The 19,566-nt window shown below is 41.3% G+C and overlaps 1 protein-coding gene across 9 annotated transcripts in view; it reads left to right on the forward strand.

Annotated features, from left to right (window-relative positions):
- Positions 1-19,566, forward strand: part of eps15l1a (epidermal growth factor receptor pathway substrate 15-like 1a) — a 46,119-nt gene that overhangs the window by 13,502 nt on the left and 13,051 nt on the right. For 2 of the 9 annotated variants that reach the window (XM_053430588.1, XM_053430584.1), the window contains exons 14-23: positions 67-139; positions 5,254-5,415; positions 5,706-5,903; positions 8,670-8,849; positions 10,329-10,434; positions 10,780-10,830; positions 12,361-12,515; positions 12,620-12,683; positions 13,620-13,765; positions 14,036-14,129. In XM_053430588.1, the coding sequence (XP_053286563.1) occupies positions 67-139; positions 5,254-5,415; positions 5,706-5,903; positions 8,670-8,849; positions 10,329-10,434; positions 10,780-10,830; positions 12,361-12,515; positions 12,620-12,683; positions 13,620-13,765; positions 14,036-14,129 (1,229 nt within the window). The remainder of the gene's footprint in view (positions 1-66; positions 140-5,253; positions 5,416-5,705; positions 5,904-8,669; positions 8,850-10,328; positions 10,435-10,779; positions 10,831-12,360; positions 12,516-12,619; positions 12,684-13,619; positions 13,766-14,035; positions 14,130-19,566) is intronic. The other 7 variants (XM_053430590.1, XM_053430586.1, XM_053430585.1 and 4 more) reach the window with 6 other exon arrangements.

The following is a 19,566-nucleotide window of genomic DNA, read 5'->3' on the forward strand; positions in this document are numbered from 1 at the left end:
TGACATGTTGAATAGCAGTTGTCTGATTTCTTGTCACTCATCATTATTTTTCTTATGTGTGCACAGGGAGAAGTACAACCTTGAACAGGACATCAGGGAGACAGAGGAGGCCATCAGATATAAGAGTACAGAGGTGCAGGTGAGAGCAACTTGTTTAATGGTCAGTTATAGCCTGACGTTGTCATACTCATAATTCTAGTCAAAATAAGAGTCTCATACCGCTCCATTGGGCTGTGATTATGGGGTGTGTTTCAACCGAACAAGGAAAAAAAATGCCTCTTCGCTCAATTCGATAGACCTACAACCAATCAGAGCAACGTAGTAAGTGACATATTTAAAGCGACGCATAGTTGCTGTAACTAACCCTACATGTGTTATTGTTTATATATTTATTGAAGTGTCTTTCTGTTATTTTATTGTGAAAATGTTATACGATTTATTTTGAAACGGTTCCGGTGGCGTCGCGGTCTTCGTCTTTTAGAAAAAGGTTTTATGTTTAGCGACCCTCCGAGGAGGGACAATTTCTTACGGTGTTTCTAAGTTGTTCAAAGTTTTATTAATATGTACGGTGCTACAAGGATGGTTTTAATAAACAGAACATCAGTCAAAAAATACCATCTTTCGGAGGATCTGTTACAGTAAGAAATTCACCTTCACCTGCCGCACCACACTGCCTGTGGAGAGAGGAGACGGAAAAAAGACGGCACGGAGCGGTGTGACGCAGCAACTCTGGTGATGGTCCAACAACGACGGCTGAAATGGATGATATTAAGGAACAAATGCATAAACTAAGGACTGAAATAGAGGAAAGTAGTGGCTTATTACTTCAAGCTGAGAATGAAGGTTTGTCACGCAAGGAATTAAAGGATGAAATTGAAAGAAAAAAAAGAACAGCTAGCTGAGCTTGAAGTTAAAATGGAGGATGCTAACAGCTTACCGCGACGATCAGAGCGACCTAGTGCGCCCACAGAGAACATGCTCAGCTATCAAAAGGAGGAATTAGGTAAAAAGGAAAAAAGACTGCTTAGCCTCTATGAACAATGGAAAATGCTAATGAGAAAGTCCAAACAAAACTTTAAGACCAACATATCAGACGCAGAGCTGGCATCACTGGCAGACAACATTGAAAAAGGAATGAATGACTTCATCAAAGTGTACAGTGAAATGAGAGTGCATTCCACACCAGCAAGTGAACTGAGACGTAAAATGGACTCATGTTAAGCTGTTACTAATGACATGTTGAAAGTCATTTATGAACGTTTATCAGCAATAGATGGTGAGTTTGATGCAGATTTTCAAAGGCAGCGTCTTCATCAGCTACACGCAAATGACTATGCTTACTCTATATATGGTAGCGCTTCACTGTCAGGTGCCAGTCTCCCCTCTGAAACTGCGAGCATTGCTGCAAAGAGAATTGATGCAGCTGCAGAATTAGCTGCAAAGGAAGCTCAATACAAAGTAATGCAAGTTGAATTAAGGCAAAAGGAGAAAATAAGAACAATGGAAGAGCAATTGGACATGCAGAGGTCTGAATTGGAGCATCTACAGGCAGAAAAGGAGATGGAGGCTGCTCGTGCAAGACTGATGATCTACAACAGAGAAATCGGAACGTAAACAGATATTCAGCCCGCCCAGCAAAGCAGCAGAGCAAGCATTTCCATCCCCTCTGATCACCAGCAGAACCTTCACATTGTTGCACCAGCACCTCAGACTAACGTGTCTCAGTTGGCCCAAGCAATCCAAGAGAACATCACATTAAACAGACTCCCAATGCCGATGCCCACAGTGTTTAATGGAGAACCAATTCTCTACATTGAATGGAGGGCTTCATTCATGTCACTCATCGACCACACACGCATATCTTAAGCTGATAAACTTTATTTTTTAAAGAAATATGTCACGGGCTCAGCACACAAATGCCTTGAAGGCACCTTTTACTGCAGTGACGATGAAGCATACGGAGATGCATGGAAAAAGCTAGACCAACGCTATGGTCAGCCATTTCTTGTCCAAAGAGCTTTCAGGGAAAAAATAAATTCCAAGGACGCTGAAGGGTTAAGGTCATTCTCAGACTTCTTAAACGCCTGCCTACAAGCCATGTCACATGTAAAGGGTCTAGAAATATTAAATGACTGTGAGGAAAATCAAAAGTTGATACAGAAAGTCCCTGATTGGTTAGCAGCCCGTTGGAATCGTAATGTCACAGTCAAGCTAATGGAAGGGAAAGATTTCCCCCCTTTGAAGACTTTGCTAACTTTGTGAACATGGAAGCGGAGATAGCATGCAACCCGGTCACTTCTCTACATGCTCTTTACTCATCTAACACATTCCACGACAAAGGAGGCACAAAGGAAATAAGAGGAAACAAAGCCAATGTCCTCACGATGCAAACTATCACAAGCAGTGATGAAGCAGGAGCAAACAGTGTAGGATCCGAACTCCCCTGCATGTGTTGCAAAGATGATAACCATCAGTGGCCAAGGTGCCCAGACTTCACGAAGAAGTCTCTGAAGGAGCAACGATCATATGTGATGGAGTATAAGCTGTGCTTCGGATGTATGAAACCAGGTCACAACGCAAGGGAATGTCGTCACCGGCACACATATGATATATGTAAGAGAAAGCACCCTACCTGTCTCCATGATTACACCTATAGAGCAAACACAGGTGGAGAGGGGACTATATGCAGTTCGAACACAGCTCCAAACATGGCTAATGATTCCACAGTGGTTACAGCACTTAATGTCACTAGAGAGGGCCAGTCAGACATCACTTCTATGATCGTCCCAGTGTGGGTGTCCACAGCCAAAAACCCATCCAAGGAGCAGCTTGTGTATGCATTGTTAGACACCCAAAGTGACAGCACCTTCATCGATGAAGAAGTAACCAATCAGTTACAAGCAGATGCCTACCCATTCAAATTGAAACTGACCACTATGCTTGGAGAAAACACCATTGTGAAGAGTCAAAGAGTTATTGGACTGCGTGTAAGAGGCTACAATTCAAGCTTCCACATTGACCTTCCTCCCTCCTACAGTAAAGACCACATTCCAGTGAACCGTAATCGTATACCCACATATGAAACAGCAAAGAAATGGTCTCATCTTGAGAGAATTGTGAAATAGGACTTCTGATCGGATATAACTGTCCAAGAACATTAGCGCCCAGACAGGTGTTATCAGGAAAAGATAATGAGCCCTATGCCATCCTTACAGATTTAGGGTGGAGCATTGTTGGAGGTTCAACCCCATGCCTGGATGAAACAGAATCCTGCCTGTGTCACAGAGTCAACGTTAAGGAACTTCCTCCAGCAACGCCAATGGACATTATAGGCATCCTGGAGTCAGACTTTAAGGACACGAAAGGAGAAGACAAGACTGTTTCACAAGAGGATCTCATAGTCCTTGAGAAACTTAAAGGAAGTATAACGAAAAATGAAAAGGGACATTATGAGATGCCTCTGCCATTCAAGCACTTACCCGATAACAAAAGGCTTGCTGAAATCCGACTAAGTCATCTAAGACGAAAGTTCGACAAGGATGAGAAATACAAGAAAGACTACACAACATACATGAACGAAATCAATGAGAGAGGTGATATAGAGAAGGATGGAATTCAAGAATTACCAACATGGAAGGATATGGTGCTGGATCTGTCCATAGGAGATCCAGAAGTCAGAGAGGCACAGACACTGCTGACAAAAAGGAAGGAAATAAAGCTGTTGAGCAAAGGAAGCGAACTGCCACATCACAAGAAGCTGCACCAGCTTGATCTATTTCTTAACACAGATGGGCTTCTCAAGGTGGGAGGAAGATTCTGCCAGTCAACTTTCTCTGACTCATTCAAGCACCCAATTGTCATTCCCAAAGAGCAGCATGTGACATCACTAAGAATAGCTCATAGCCACAAAAGAGTAAAGGGAAAAGGCTTCACCATGAACAACATCAGATCCAGTGGCTATTGGATTGCTGGTATGAGTAGAGCAGTTTCATCATTCCTCTGTCAATGTGTGACTTGTCTCAAACTCAGGAGACCGCCAGAGCCCCAAAGAATGAGCGACCTACATGTCGAACATGTAGAGCCGACAGGACTTGTACAGAGCAAAAAGATGTTGCGTGTGCAGTTTCTAGCAGAGCAGTTCTGGAGTCGCTGGAGACAGGAATATCTTCACAACATCATCACAAGGCAGCGGTGGCACACTCCAAGGAGAAATTTACAAGAGGGCGATATTGTGATGGACGTTGATTTACTGTTGCCTAGAGGTGAATGGAGACTTGCCAGGGTTTTTGCAAAGATGGGCTTGTGAGCGGGGTGAAAATCTCAGTGGGAGATAAGAACTTGTACAAGAAGGGTAAACGCTCTTGTAAACTTTCTGTGTTGGAACATCCAGTGCAGAAGTTAGTTCTGCTGTTAGAAGCTACTTAAGCTATGATTGCAAAATGCACTGATATAGTTGATGTGAAATTATTCGTTGTTTCTGTCACACACTCATAATTTGGTGGGAATGTAACTAACCCTACATGTGTTATTGTTTATATATTTATTGAAGTGTCTTTCTGTTATTTTATTGTGAAAATGTTATACGATTTTATTTTGAAACGGGTCCGATGGCGTCGCGGTCTTCCTCTGTTGACGGAAACTTCTAGAAAAAGGTTTTATGTTTAGCAACCCTCCGAGGAAGACAATTTCTTACGGTGTTTCTAAGTTGTTCAAAGTTTTATTAATATGTACGGTGCTACAAGGACGGTTTGAATAAAAAAAGACCATCTTTCGGAGGATCTGTTACAGTTGTTGTCAACAAACCTCAACTGCACGCACGCTGGAAGAAGAAGAAGATCAGTAAAAACGTTTTTTTCCGGTGTTTTAAAAATAATTTAAGGATACACTTAAAGGAGCTTCTGTTCGGGCATAGTTTCTCCTCAACGGAGCGACTCCAGACCGAACTTCCCGACACTCAAATGTTGTGGGCGGGGCTAAGTTCATCTGGCATCCAGGCTAGGTCAGTTAGCTATTGTGGGAACATGTACTGTAGCTTGGCCTAATGTGTATTGCTTGAATATTAAATAATTCAATCCCGTTTATTTTATCAGTTTCTATTTGATAAATGTTGTTGTTTTAAACATAGTTGTTTGTTTCATTTCACCTAGCATATAAAGCAACTTGACAGCTTGGCTTGCTCTGCCAATTTTTTTATATAGTCAACCCTCATCCTTGCCTGGCACTAGAAGACTGTTTTAATCCTTTTTCCACCAGGAGATGCAAAATGACCTGGACAGAGAGACAGCCAGCATGCAAGAGCTTGATGCTCAGAAACAAGACGCCCAAGAACGCCTGGAGGAGATGGACCAGCAGAAACATAAATTAGAAGACATGCTGAACGAAGTCCGAATGAAGTGCCAGGAAGAGTCTCAGATGGTGAGGATGTAAACAAAGCAATGGCTTTGCTACATTGGCCATAAATAATACAATTTCATTCATGAAATGGATAATATATTATTGTTAGTGTTGGTGATTTTTGAATTGGGTTTTCAAATTTTTTTCTGTTAAGCTAAATAACAGAATTATCAAGAGGCCCCTGAGATGGTGCGAAAGGGAGGAAATCAAAATATCTGCATCCCTGTAGTGGCAGCACATGATTTGAATGATTGGATAAAGGTTAAATCCCCATCTTACATCTTCATTGCTTGTTTCCCTGCTGCATCCAGATCTCCTCGCTCCAGAGTCAGATCCACTCCCAGGAATCAGACTTACAGAGCCAGGAGGAAGAACTGAGCCGGGCAAAGGCAGACTTAGGCCGATTGCAACAGGAGGAGATACAGCTGGAGCAAAGCCTGGCTGCTGGTAAGATCCAGCTGGAGACCATCATCAAGTCCCTTAAGGCCACACAGGATGAGATCAACCAGGTAGGACACAAAGCCTGTGTGTGTGCATGGATCTGTTATCTGTCAACAGGGGGCGCCATTTCATTATATAATTTAGTTTGTTTTTACCTCTAAAGTCAGTATTCGGTCCTGTTGTATGCTTGAGGATATGTGTGTTGGTGTGTTTGTGTTCTCCTTTTTTTTAATGTTATTAGGACATTCAGCATAAACTCTAACTTAGGACCAGGAGACCTCATCGGGACCAACGTCTGATCCTAATGAGGCAAAACGTAATTTCTTAGGTCCTGGTAAAGGTTTGGTCTGGATAAGGTTAGGATTAGAGGCATGAAGTGGTCAAGGTAAATGTTATGGATACGGTTTTGTTTAGGCTCTCCATGATGACTGTTAGTAAATGCAATGTCCTAATAAGGATAGCTGTGCAAACGTGAGTGTGTTTTTCATGTAGCCGCAGTTGCTGTGGAGTATCGTCTGTTTCTCACCAGCTGCTTTTCACACACACACCTCACTAAATCTGTTGCAGCTTACATAAACAGCTTGAATTTCGACACACATGACTTGTAATTGGTGCATGATATAGTCTCCATTCTCAGGACATAAGATCCATTATGTTGAGCCCTGATAGGATTTATACTCTCCTGAAAGTAAAAACCTCATGACTGGGGCCTGTACTCCGCCAGTGCTCCTCCAGTCAGGAGATCGCATGGAGAGTTGAGAAGTCTCCACAGTTGATTATTTCCTCATGCTCTCCTGGAATTATATCTTCTAGGAGCAGTCATTTAGATTTTCATGACATGGTCCACCTAGACATTTTTATTATTCATAAAACCCCACATAAAATCTGCCACCCAGGGATGTTCCAGCAGTTCAGACAGCTAAATGGCATCTTATGTCCCAAAAACATCATAGATCTAAATCCAAGACCTATCTTGTATTAAATGCCAGCAGGAAATGCCCCAATGCCCAAAAATCTATCTACTGAGAATTTTAATACTCAGTAGGCCTCAGAGGTGGCTGTAAAAAGTTGGTGTTGTCTTTCCTAACAGAGAACAGCTGTTCAGCTCAGCTTGGATTCATGTGAATTGTCATTGTTTCATGGGGAAAATGTACATTTGAAACTTCCAAGCGGACCCCTGTTGCATAATGCAGTGATTTTCAACCAGTGTGCCGCGGCACACTAGTGTGCCGTGAGAGATCGTCAGGTGTGCCGTGGGAAATTATCTAATATCTAGTGTTGCATCGAAGTATCGGCCGAACATCGGTAGCGGCAGATATTTGCCTCGTTTACCGACATCTGCACATCGTTAATAAACTTGACTTTCACTGATATCATTGGTATTTGTGGTTAAACCGCTGGGCAGGTGCCGCGGCTGGGGGAGCAGTCGCCCTCCTCTCCACGCCGCCGGAGACTCGGCGTGCGGCACGCCTCAACGTTTTTTTGGGGGGGGAGGTTCTATTCCGCTGTGCCTCACGGCGTCAGTGGTGCGGAGTGCGTTCTTTCTCTTGGACCGTGGGGCGGTGTCCGTCGCCGGTGCGGAAGGCGGGCCGTTGGAGGGGACCGGGTACGGCGGTCGGCGGCAGCGACTCTGGACGCGTGTCGGGCCCTTCTCGCAGATCACCTCAGCTACGGCGCCCGCTTGGGGAACCCTCCGTTCGTGCGGGGGGCCCCTTCAGGCGGTGCGCCTCGGCTGGCGCCTAGCAGCCAGAACTGGTGCGGACCAGGGGAATCCGATTGTTTAATTAAAACAAAGCATCGCGAAGGCCCACGGTGGGTGTTGACGCGATGTGATTTCTGCCCAGTGCTCTGAATGTCAAAGTGAAGAAATTCAATGAAGCGCGGGTAAACGGCGGGAGTAAATATTGACACTCAAAACAGGTCAATCTTTTCTAGACAGGGTTAAAAGGTCCTGTTTTAAATGATCCTTGTGGTATTTTGACCAAAATATGTTACAGACATTTCAATAAGACCCCAAGGAACCATATCAAATGTGATAAAATGGGTATAATATGTCTCCGTTAAATAAAGTTTAGTTAAATCAAAGATTGTTTCATAAATCTGATTAAATTTGTGCTCATTAAAAGGTAAGAGTAAGAAAGGGCTGAAATAATTTAAAATAGTCCTCTTTAATACATTTAGAAATTATATTACTAACTATATGTATTATATGTACTGTGTTAGTCCATAGAGTGTCATTTTGGTTGGTGGTGTGCCCCAGGATTTTGTAAATGTAAAAAATGTGCCGCGGCTCAAAAAAGGTTGAAATTCACTGGCATAATGCTTAGCAACTTCCAAACTGCAGTATTGAGGAAAAATTACTGTGGTCATCCCCTTCCCCCGATCAAAAGGGAATTCATTGTGCAGGCTTTGCATATTCTACACCTGGGTGTGATTTGAGCTGAAAGCATCGTAATTGATGGTGCTCACAGCATTTAAAACTTTTACTTAAAATTATGAAGCAGTTTTTCGTTCTTTAAACATTACTTAATAATAATGTGGACCATTTGTCCAGTAGATCACTCCAGGATACCAATCATAAATAGGAAGGTGTAACATTTAAAGAACTTAGATCCAGAATGAGATTAACTGAAGTTCTCTATGAGGTTAACTGCTTCAAAGAATAGATGTAGTACTGCGAGGGTATGGGAAATCCAGGACTTTGTACAGAGCAAGTCACTGGTGAAATATAATAATGACAATAAATATGTGTATACAGTTTACTAATATTTGTGTGGGGGTTGTCATTTTGTCATTAAAGTTAATAATTTCTTATTAATGTGTGTGTCATGCAGGCTCGCAGTAAATTGTCACAGATCCAGGACAGCCAACAGGAGGTGTCTAAAAGCATCGAGCAGTACAACAGCAGCTTGAATGGAACCCATGGAGGCAGTATGACTAACCTGGCAGACATGAGTGAGGGCTTCAGTGACAGAGAAAATGGAGGATTCCCAGCCATGGTGAGAGCAGCACAGGTCAGGATTTCTATTGAACTCTGCTTCTTCATTCCCGCGTGACTCAAGACACGAGAATTCTTACCCTTATTTAAACATTTCTCACAAACAGGCTTATTGCCTGTGAATTACAAATCATAAACAGTACAAACTGTTGATAGCTGGAAAATTATTCTTTAGTTTTTTTAAGCGCAGGCTCTTCACATGCACGTAGACAAAACATTATCCTGTCATACATGTTTATGTTTTGACCTGGTCTTTTTACCTCTATATACCCTCCTCAGTATTGAAATACAGTATGTTCCGATTTCTGTTTCTTTTGTTCATAATTCTTCCTACTCTCCTTGTCCTCCTCATAACCCTGAACTATTATCATCAAGAAAACTGCTTACCAACAGATTACAAACTGCAGCATGCCAAATCCTTAGCTGTATTTTCTGTTATTTGAACAGTCTTGCTAAAGCACTGGTTCTTATTTCTCTCCCTGATCTACTGTTCCCTGCATATTTTTCTTTAAGAGTTCCCCTCTGCTGCTCTGCTATATTTAACAGTTTAGCTCTGCTCCTATTCACTTTATTCATAATAACATCATCACCTTGGCTCAGTCCCTCTCACACCTGGCAAGCTGCTTTCATTTTTATTCAAGATTTCCACTCCAAACAAATCTTGCACACATCTTGGGGTAATTCGTTAATCTTTAGGCTTCCTTTGGTTCTAAGGTGTCAATTTAATAACAAAATGCACATGGCAGCTTTTATTAAGTGGAAGTAATGTAAAACAGCATAGTTTGCAATAGTTTTGAAATGACTGGGGAATATGTGTGTGTTTGCGTGTGCGGCCCGTGTGTGGGTGCTTGTTTTTCTATAGTTAAGAGGGCCAATTTTAGTTCAATTCCATCATTGTGAGGACGTTGTGATAAAATTTGGGCTAGTCCTCACAAATTCAAAGGGCTGTTTCAGTGTTAAGACTTATGTGTGTGCATCCAATGTAATAAGGACAGGGATTTCTTGATTTTAAAAAAAAAAACTGAAATGGTCGCACATAGACATTAATCAATACTCTTTACTGCTTATCCTTTGAGGGTCATGTTGGGGCTGGAGTCCATTCCCATCTGACATTGGGAGGTGGGGTACTCCATGGACAAATGGCTGTGTGCAAACTCCACACAAAAAGACCCCAAACCAAAACTCAAACCAAGAACATTCTTTCATTGAGTCAAAGGGAGAAATTGGAAAGGAAAAAGAAATAGAGTAGGACGCTGGTCAGTGGTAGAGATGTGATTGATAGAACTGACGTCTTTCTAGAATTCTAATGTCAATGCAGCCAAAAATGTTGTGTCAATATATTGTCAAAAGACAGATTGTGTTTTAAGTTATGTCGAATACAACAAAGTTATAATATACTTACACCTGATGTAGTGAAGGCGTTCATCAAAGCAATGTTGTGACTATACTTCTTCTTCTTTCTCTGTTTGTTTCCTTGTTTTGCTACTTACCACAGGAGGATCCTTTCAAAGTGAAGCCATCCGTGTTCAACAGCCAGCCTCAGGAGCTTCCCACTGACCCCTTCCACTCTGAAGACCCCTTCATAACAGACCCATTTAAAGGTTATCACCCCTCTTAACCTCTACACATTGTTCCCATCTAGTAATCAGTGTTTGCCTGTCTGTATTCCTCAAGGTGTTTATTTCTCATTTTCCACCACATTCATCCATCATCCATTTACTCTACCTCTCCATTTAATGAAACACATATTTTTATTCTATTTACTTCTCCCCTTGTGTTGTCTCTTACCTGACTGTGTTAACTGTTTATTTATTTAGGTCTCCTTTATTCCAGACTGCATATATTTTTTTCAGCTTGAGGTGCTCTCTGACTATCTTATTTGACTTCCACCTCACAATCCTCTTTTTTCCTTTTCCTCCACCCTCTGCTTGATTCCTTTTCAATAGGTGACCCTTTCCAAAATGACCCTTTTGCAAAGCAGCCACCAACGTCCACAGGTATTTACTTGGGTTAAAGAAGCTCAAAAAGTTAAAACACTTATTAAAATTTAAGTATCCAGACCCTTTATTCAGTATTGTAGAAACCTTTTGGCAATATTTACAAAGTTAAGTCTTGGATATGTCCCTACAGGTTTTTCCACATCTCGAATTAGTATTTTTGCAAATTTTCCTCCCAACCTCTGTAAACTGCCATCTTTAGGTCTCCTCACAGATTGTCTTGGCAGTTTGCTTCAAGTCATTGTTGTACTCAATGGTGAACCGTCAATCAGTTGTAGTGTTGGGCCCAAACGGTTCTTCTATTTTTCCTCATTAAATTGGATTATCTTTTTCCTATGGCTCTCAGAGTTCTTAAAATGCTGTGTGACAAACTTCAAGTGGGCCGCCTCAATATTTACACTAAATGGCTTCTGCCAAATACCACTGTCATAGAGGCCTGGTTGATGGAGTGCAATTGAGATGCTGTCGGTTGGTTTCTTGCTCACCTTTCTAACCATGGTCCTTCCTGCCTGATTTACGCAGTACGTCCTGTTGGCCAAACACTGCTCAGTATTCCCCCACTTCATATACACATTTTTGTGCTTTTAACCTTAAAGGGATAGTTCACCGAAAACTTGTATTCACTCATTATCTACTCCCATATATGCCAGTGGAGGGGTGGGTGAGTTTTAAGCACTTATTAAGTCTCAAGGGTGAACAGTGTTGCATCCAAATCCAATACAATTGAAGTAACTGGTGAGTCCTTCAAACATAAAACAGGGAAAAAAACATAAATGGCTACATACTGTTCCTGTGGTGTCATCCAAGTGTCCGTAACCCCCGTGAAATGTTTTCCCTACCCGTGACTGAATACATTTAATAGGAGTTCTCTCAACCACTGCACATTTGTGATTGTAAAGGGAATGAAAGTAATTCATACAGATAATCACAAAATGTTTTATTTTATAGCTTATTGTATGATGGTGCTTTTTCTAAACTTAAAGTATTTTCTCAACCAGAAACCATTAACATTAACCGACGATTAAAATGTTCTACTTAGAATGGTTAATTTTTACCTGTGTATACAGCAGCATAAACAATACAACATGACAATTCATGGTTCATCATACACTTGCAGCGCTACTGTGAACAGAGAAAAACAGACCTACATAGTATTTCCTACTGCTTACCTAGACTGGCCTGCCATCGTATAATTTGACTAAAATTTTTTTTTTTGGAATACTTTTCACAATACCTTGTGATTTGCGCCTGGCTGTCTCTTGCTTATACTGTCTTTCTCTCTGTCTCTGTCCCTCATTCTCTGTCCATCGACAGCAATCTTGCGGCATTAGCGGGTCATCTATAAATGTTTTACCATCCTTATAGGCAGGCAGACCTTATGATAGCTTGAGTTGTACTTGTGTGCATAGTGGGGAGGCCTGCAGTTCTCCACATGCAGGCAGACCTCACCCCTCAGATTTGGTGGGAAACCATGTCCCATGAAACATTGAATATTAGAATAGATGATGTTGACCATGGTTTCTTCTGCAGATCCATTTGGAGGGGACCCGTTCAAAGAGACAGATCCATTCAAAACGTCATCAGAAGATTTTTTCAAGAAGACCACAAAGATCGACCCCTTCTCCACAACAGACCCCTTCAATAAAAGTGCCACATTACCTTCAAAGGTACTTGTCAATCAAAATGTGAGTAAATTTAGATTTTATATGAATTGTTATAAACAAAATACTATCAAAGCATAATAAATGTGTATTGGTGTAACTTGAATTTGTTCTTTTGCTTCCTGAAGCAAGCCAGTCACTTCACAAGCAATGACCCATTCTCATCAAGTAACCCAAAGCCCAGAGGAGCTGGTAGGATTTCATTTGTTTTTCTCCTACATGTACAATATTTGTGAACATCATGTAGTCCTTTTTATTCAAAACTGAAAAATAAATCTTTAAGTCTGTGCTCTCCAATATCATTGCCTATAAACCAGCAATGTTCAACCATGCATACTATTGCCTACAGTGGCCTCATACAACCACAGGTATGAAAAGGATAGTAAATCAAAGAAACAAGACAAACAGGTAGACACATTTTCAACACTATTTAGAGGTTGAAGTCAGTTTTGCTCAATATTTCACTCCTTCTCTGGCAGTGATAGTTTTTACACACACAGCTGAGAAATTAATGAGTGAAATTTTTAAGAAATCTGCCTCCTGTGCCTTTGATTTCCTTTTCGATCTGTAAAGTAAAACTAGTATCAACTACTGTTGGACTCCTCTAGTTTAAAAGTAAAGTGATGAGAAATATACTTCTCCTGTCCATGTCTCACTTAGGCTTGAGATGTTTTTGCTTGTATCTATTCACATCCTGGTTGATCTTAGGTATATTCTCCACTTACAATCCAATGAAAGGAAAAAAACTTATAATGAATCTACCAGATGTAGGAGAACCTTTGATAGACGAATCTCAATAAAATACACACAAAATACAAATAAAAATATATAAACATTAACAAAGCACATTAACACCTGTAACTCTCCATGTAAATCTTCATGGCCTTGACCGGTAGAGCAAACCTGCTGAACAACCTCTGAACAAGATGTATGCAATATATTTGCTTCTAAGTGTTTGTCAGTGTGGTATTTTTCATTTTATATTTCCTATTTGCTGTAGATCTAAGTTGGCAGACAAACAAGTTGAGTGTTTTGAATAAAACTAAACATTTAAAGTAAGCTTGTTATTACGGTGAGTCTTTATAAATATGCTTTTTGATCAAAAGTAATTGTGACTGTCATTTTCAGACCTATTTGGCGCATTGGACCCGTTTGGCAGCAGTTCATTCAGCAGCAGCAGTAACAGCTCAGCTGGATTTGCAGACTTCAGCCATATGTCGAAGCCCAGAGACCCTTTTGAAGGCAGAGCCAGCTGGCTGCCAGACTACCAGAAGGTACCAGAGGCCAAACCTTTACTGAAAACACATAGTCAGCAGGACTACAGGGGTTTTACAGAAAAGTCTGAATTTTAAGAAGGCATAAATTGTGAAAGGACGACATTAATGAGAATTGATTAATTATTCAATAGCTCTACGCATGGAATTATTTATCATCATTATTATTATTGTGGTGCTGTCCTCACCTTATTTAAACACATATAAAAGTTTCAACTCAAACTGTATAACATATATTATATCACTGCTCCTCTAAATCTTTCTTGCCAGTCAGTGTTTGTGGACGACCCCTTCAACAGGAAGAGTGACACACCAGCTTTGCCACCAAAGAAAAGTGTTCCCCCAAGACCCAAACCCCCTAGTGGTGAGTGTCACACGACAAGTCTTTGGGGAGTGAAGAAAAGACTGTAAGATGGTTCATCCTATGACTGACTTCAGTCAGAGCAGCTTTATCAGAACCCTATTCCAGTTTGAGTCATTAAATGCTAACAAATAATTGTATTTGCTGGAATAATGAGATTTTATTTTCCTTAGACAGTCAGGTGTTGCACTGCACTAACTATTGAGCTTAGAAATTGCCCAAAAGTACTCTGAAGCCAGTTAAACAGAGGTTAGCCGTAGAAGAAAGTGGGACTTATACTTTCTGTATCAGAAACCAACATGCATTGTTTTCCTTATTGTGATTACCACATCGCCATCATCGCCCTTACTATTAGACTAGTACATAACATTACATTCCATGTCATTTAGCTTTTATCCAAATACTTCGGATACTTCGGCATGGGCTGGGATTTGAGCCACCGACCTTCTGGTCGGAGGGTGACCTAGACCAGTTAATTTTCAACCAGTGTGCCGCGGCACACTAGTGTGCCGTGAGAGATCGTCAGGTGTGCCGTGGGAAATTATCTAATATCTAGTGTTGCACCGAAGTATCGGCCGAACATCGGTAGCGGCAGATATTTGCCTCGTTTACCGACATCTACACATCGGTAATAAACTTGACTTTCACCGATATCATTGGTATTTGTGGTTAAACCGCTGGGCAGGTGCCGCGGCTGGGGGAGCAGTCGCCCTCCTCTCCACGCCGTGCGGCACGCCTCAACGTTTTTTTGGGGGGGAGGTCCTATTCCGCTGTGCCTCACGGCGTCAGTGGTGCGGGGGGCATTCTTTCTCTTGGACCGTGGGGCGGTGTCCGTCGCCGGTGCGGAAGGCGGGCCGTTGGAGGGGACCGGGTACGGCGGTCGGCGGCAGCGACTCTGGACGCGTGTCGGGCCCTTCTCGCAGATCACCTCAGCTACGGCGCCCGTTGGGGGAACCCTCCGTTCTCGCGGGGGGCCCCCTCCGGCGGTGCGCCTCGGCTGGGGCCTAGCAGCCAGAACTGGTGCGGACCAGGGGAATCCGACTGTTTAATTAAAACAAAGCATCGCGAAGGCCCACGGTGGGTGTTGACGCGATGTGGTTTCTGCCCAGTGCTCTGAATGTCAAAGTGAAGAAATTCAATGAAGCGCGGGTAAACGGCGGGAGTAAATATTGACACTCAAAACAGGTCAATCTGTTTTAGACAGGGTTAAAAGGTCCTGTTTTAAATGATCCTTGTTGTATTTTGACCAAAATATGTTACAGACATTTCAATAAGACCCCAAGGAACCATATCAAATGTGATAAAATGGGTATAATATGTCTCCGTTAAATAAAGTTTAGTTAAATCAAAGATTGTTTCATAAATCTGATTCAATTTGTGCTCATTAAAAGGTAAGAGTAAGAAAGGGCTGAAATAATTTAAAATAGTCCTCTTTAATACATTTAGAAATTATATTACTAACTATATGTATTATATGTACTGTGTTAGTCCATAGAGTGTCATTTTGGTTGGTGGTGTGCCCCAGGATTTTGTAAATGTAAAAAATGTGCCGCGGCTCAAAAAAGGTTGAAATTCACTGACCTAGACAACTGCTCTACCCCCTCAGTCACAGCCGCCCTAGTAGACTAGACTATTAGAAGCATGTATATAATACTGCCCTAGGAAGATTGCAGGTTATTCCACACTTCTTCAGTTTTAGGATCATTCAGGTCACTGTTCTCTTGGGAACCTTCAATACGACAGAGAGGTTGTAGCCTTCTCCATTGGTCACTTCTTCAACTGGGCCTTGACACAACCTTGCCTGTGAGCTTTGCAGTCTGTTCCTTGAATTTCATGGCTTGGTGTTTGTTCTGAGACCCGAACAGTTCTTAACTTGCTTTGTTAGACTTAAGTGTGATGAGGGTGCAGCTGATTAATATTGTCCTACAATAATTCTGCATCCTTTAACCAGGCTGCAAACCTGTGTATCAGTTTATTTTATATATATATATATATTTACATATATAATGATAAATAATAATTTCTGCATTGTTCTCCTCCATATTCAGTATATCATTCCAATATTTCCTATGTAGGTTGGAAAAAGTAGGTGAACCCCCACACTGACTTCAGCAAAAGGTTATTGGAGTCAGTATTTGGCAAACCTGGAGTCCAATCAATAAAATAAGAATATGAAGGTGTGGGTTTGAGCTACTTTGACTGCTAAAAATAGTGTGATCTTGCTATTCACAGTACATATCTGCTGATGTGAACCATGCCTACGAAAAAACTGATTCCAGAAGACCCACGATCGAATGTAGTTGATTTGCATAAGCCTGGAAAGGGTTTACAGAATAATCTCAGACTTTAGATAGCCATCAGTCCATAGTTTGACAACTTTAAAAGAAATGGAATCAATTTGGTACACTTACTAGTCTCCTTTCAAGATGGTACCCAGTCAAGATGACTCCAAAGGCACAACACAGAGTCTTCAGTGAAGGAAAGATTAACCATGAAAGGCATAAAGGAACCATTGTAACTGGCTTACATCTTTGTTCATGAGTCAACAATATGCAACTCGTTAAATAGCCTATGATATATCCATGGCAGAACGGTTAAAGCTGCTGCTCTCCAAAAAACATTGCTGCGTACCTGAAGTACTATGTATGTCAGGGCTCTTCAATTAGTTTGGAGCTGGGGCCGGTTCTTGAAACTGAGGCAAAGTCAGGGGCCGGAGGATATGAGTGATCACGGTAACAAGATATTACAACAACATACTGAAGGAGTCAATATATTTTATTTTGTAAAAGCTTTACAACATATGCCCAAGAGGACGCATAGGCCCAAGGATTAAAAAATCAAACCAGGTGAGCAATAACCAAGCCATATTAACAGACAATTGGAGAAATGCAATTAACTAACAAAAACATGCACTTCATTGTACATAGCTGTACCAACACAACTTTACTGGTCATTATCCTCAATATTTAAGATTAAACTGATTTGAGTGACAGGCAGAATCAAATGTATCTCCACCAACAACGTGCATTGCATGGAACTGAATAGAATTGCAACAACTTAAAAGTGCATGGTAGTCTATCAAGGAAATGTGTTTCAAAATTAATCACTCAGTTCAGGTGAACTGTATCAGTTGTTTAGAATTTACTTAGAACAACTTCCAAGTGCACCAACAAATACAAAATAAAAATGCATACTAGGCCTCTGAATTGAATTACAACATAACAATGCATGATAATTAATGAGGTGAATAACATCATAATTAAATCATACTGTTATAAAAATTAACCTTAATTGCTTTCTTGACTAACATGCCTATTAACTTTCATGTAATTTGCCTACATTTGCCATCTAATGAGAGAAATGGCATCTTTTTGACTTGGCAAGAGCAGTGAAGTCAGGTTTATAAGTTGTCAGGGCAATGCGCATGCAGTCATGTAGATGCTGGTCAGTAAGGGATATGCGATTGTGAGTTTTAATGGCATTCATGTGTGAGAATGATGACTCACAAGTGTATGTTGAACCAAACACTGTCAGAACAAAAAGTGCAAGATCCCTTGAGTGTGGAAATTTCTCACAGCTGACATCATGGGTCCAGAATTTTTCAAAACCTGCCTGCTGCCATGACTGACGCAAGTCACCTGATGACTGAATGTCAATGGTTTCCAGTTGTAAAGACCCCTCATCCACAGAGGATAAAAGCTCCTTTCCTTTCAATGCAAAGTCAGATTGAACGTTCACAGAGAAAGGATCCTTTACAAATGTCATAATGCCACTGGGGATTTATTTAATTAAATTTAAAATTACAAATTAATTCCTTAATTAAAAAAAAATTCAACCGATGTCACTAGAGGCAGATAAATACGACGGAATATAATGATATACGACTAGCATAAAAACTGGGGTATTTTCTAAATATAATAATAATAAATGTGATCAGTGGAAGCCCTGAGCCTGTTTCTCTGCAACAAGGCGGTCCCATCTAGGGCTAATAGTGACAATAACACCCGAAGTGTGTTGCTGATGTCCAGTCTACTCCGTAATTTCGTTTTGGTTGCCGTCACAGCAGAAAACTCCATCATCATTTGCGATCTCCAGCAGCTGATCTTCTCCTTGCACAGACATGCTGGATTCACCTGGTTGTTGACAAATGGGTCCGACAAATACCGTCTGGGTTTGTGTTCGTGACCGAGACAAGCGTCTTGACATGCGTAAAGCATGAGTCATAACGGAGAGGATCCGGTCATTTTTCAAAATAAAACACCGTTCAGAATCAGATTATAAATAAAACGGAAATAATGTAAGTTGTTTATTCTTTCTGGGCGGCCTGGTACCAAATGACCCATGGCCCGGTTCAAAATAAAGCAAAACTACAAAGTGCTATGAGTAAGTGCCATTTAAGTGCTACTAAATTGTTAGTTTAAAAAAAAATTTGTACAGTACCTTGCATAAGTATTCACCCCCCTTGGACTTTTTCCCATTATGTACTGTTACTAACTGGAATTCAAATAGACTTAAATAAACTTTTTCCCGTTTGATCAACAAAACATGCATAGTACTTTGGAGGTGCAAAATAAATTTTATTGTGACACAAACAATAATGAGAACGAAAAAGTTGACATCTGTTGGGTGCATAAGTATTCACCCCCCTGTGTCAATACTTGGTAGAACCCCCTTTCGCTGCAATTACAGCTGCAAGTCTTTTGGGGTATGTCTCTACCAGCTTTGCACATCTAGAGATGGAAAGGTTTGTCCATTCTTCTTGGCAAAAAAGATGAAGCTCAGTCAGATTGGATGGAGACCGTCTGTGAACCGCAATCTTCAAGTCTTGCCATAGATTCTCTATTGGATTGAGGTCTGGGCTTTGACTGGGCCATTTTAAGACATTAACATTCTTTAATCCAAACCATTCCTTTGTAGCTCTGGCTGTATGTTTAGGGTCATTGTCCTGCTGGAAGATGAACCTCCGCCCCAGTCTCAAGTCTTTTGCAGACTGCATCAGATTTTCTTCAAGGATTTCCCTGTATTTGGCTCCATCCATCTTTCCCTCTATTCTGACCAGTTTCCCTGTACCTGCTGAAGAGAAGCATCCCAACAGCATGATGCTACCACCACCATGTTTCACTGTTGGGATGGTGTGCTCAGGGTGATGGGCAGTGTTGGGTTTTCGCCACACATAGCGTTTTGCATTGAGGCCAAAAAGTTCAATTTTGGTCTCATCTGACCAGAGCACCTTCTTCCACATGTTTGCTGTGTCTCCCACATGGCTTCTGGCAAACTCCAAACGGGATTTTTTATGGATCCCTTTCAACAATGGCTTTCTTCTTGCCACTCTTCCATAAAGGCCAGATTTGTGGAGTAGACGACTAATAGTTGTCCTGTGGACAGATTCTCCCACCTCAGCTGTGGATCTCTGCAACTCCTCCAGAGTAACCATGGGCCT

This window comes from Pleuronectes platessa, chromosome 9, assembly GCF_947347685.1.
Source record: "Pleuronectes platessa chromosome 9, fPlePla1.1, whole genome shotgun sequence".
Taxonomy (NCBI): Eukaryota; Metazoa; Chordata; class Actinopteri; order Pleuronectiformes; family Pleuronectidae; genus Pleuronectes; species Pleuronectes platessa.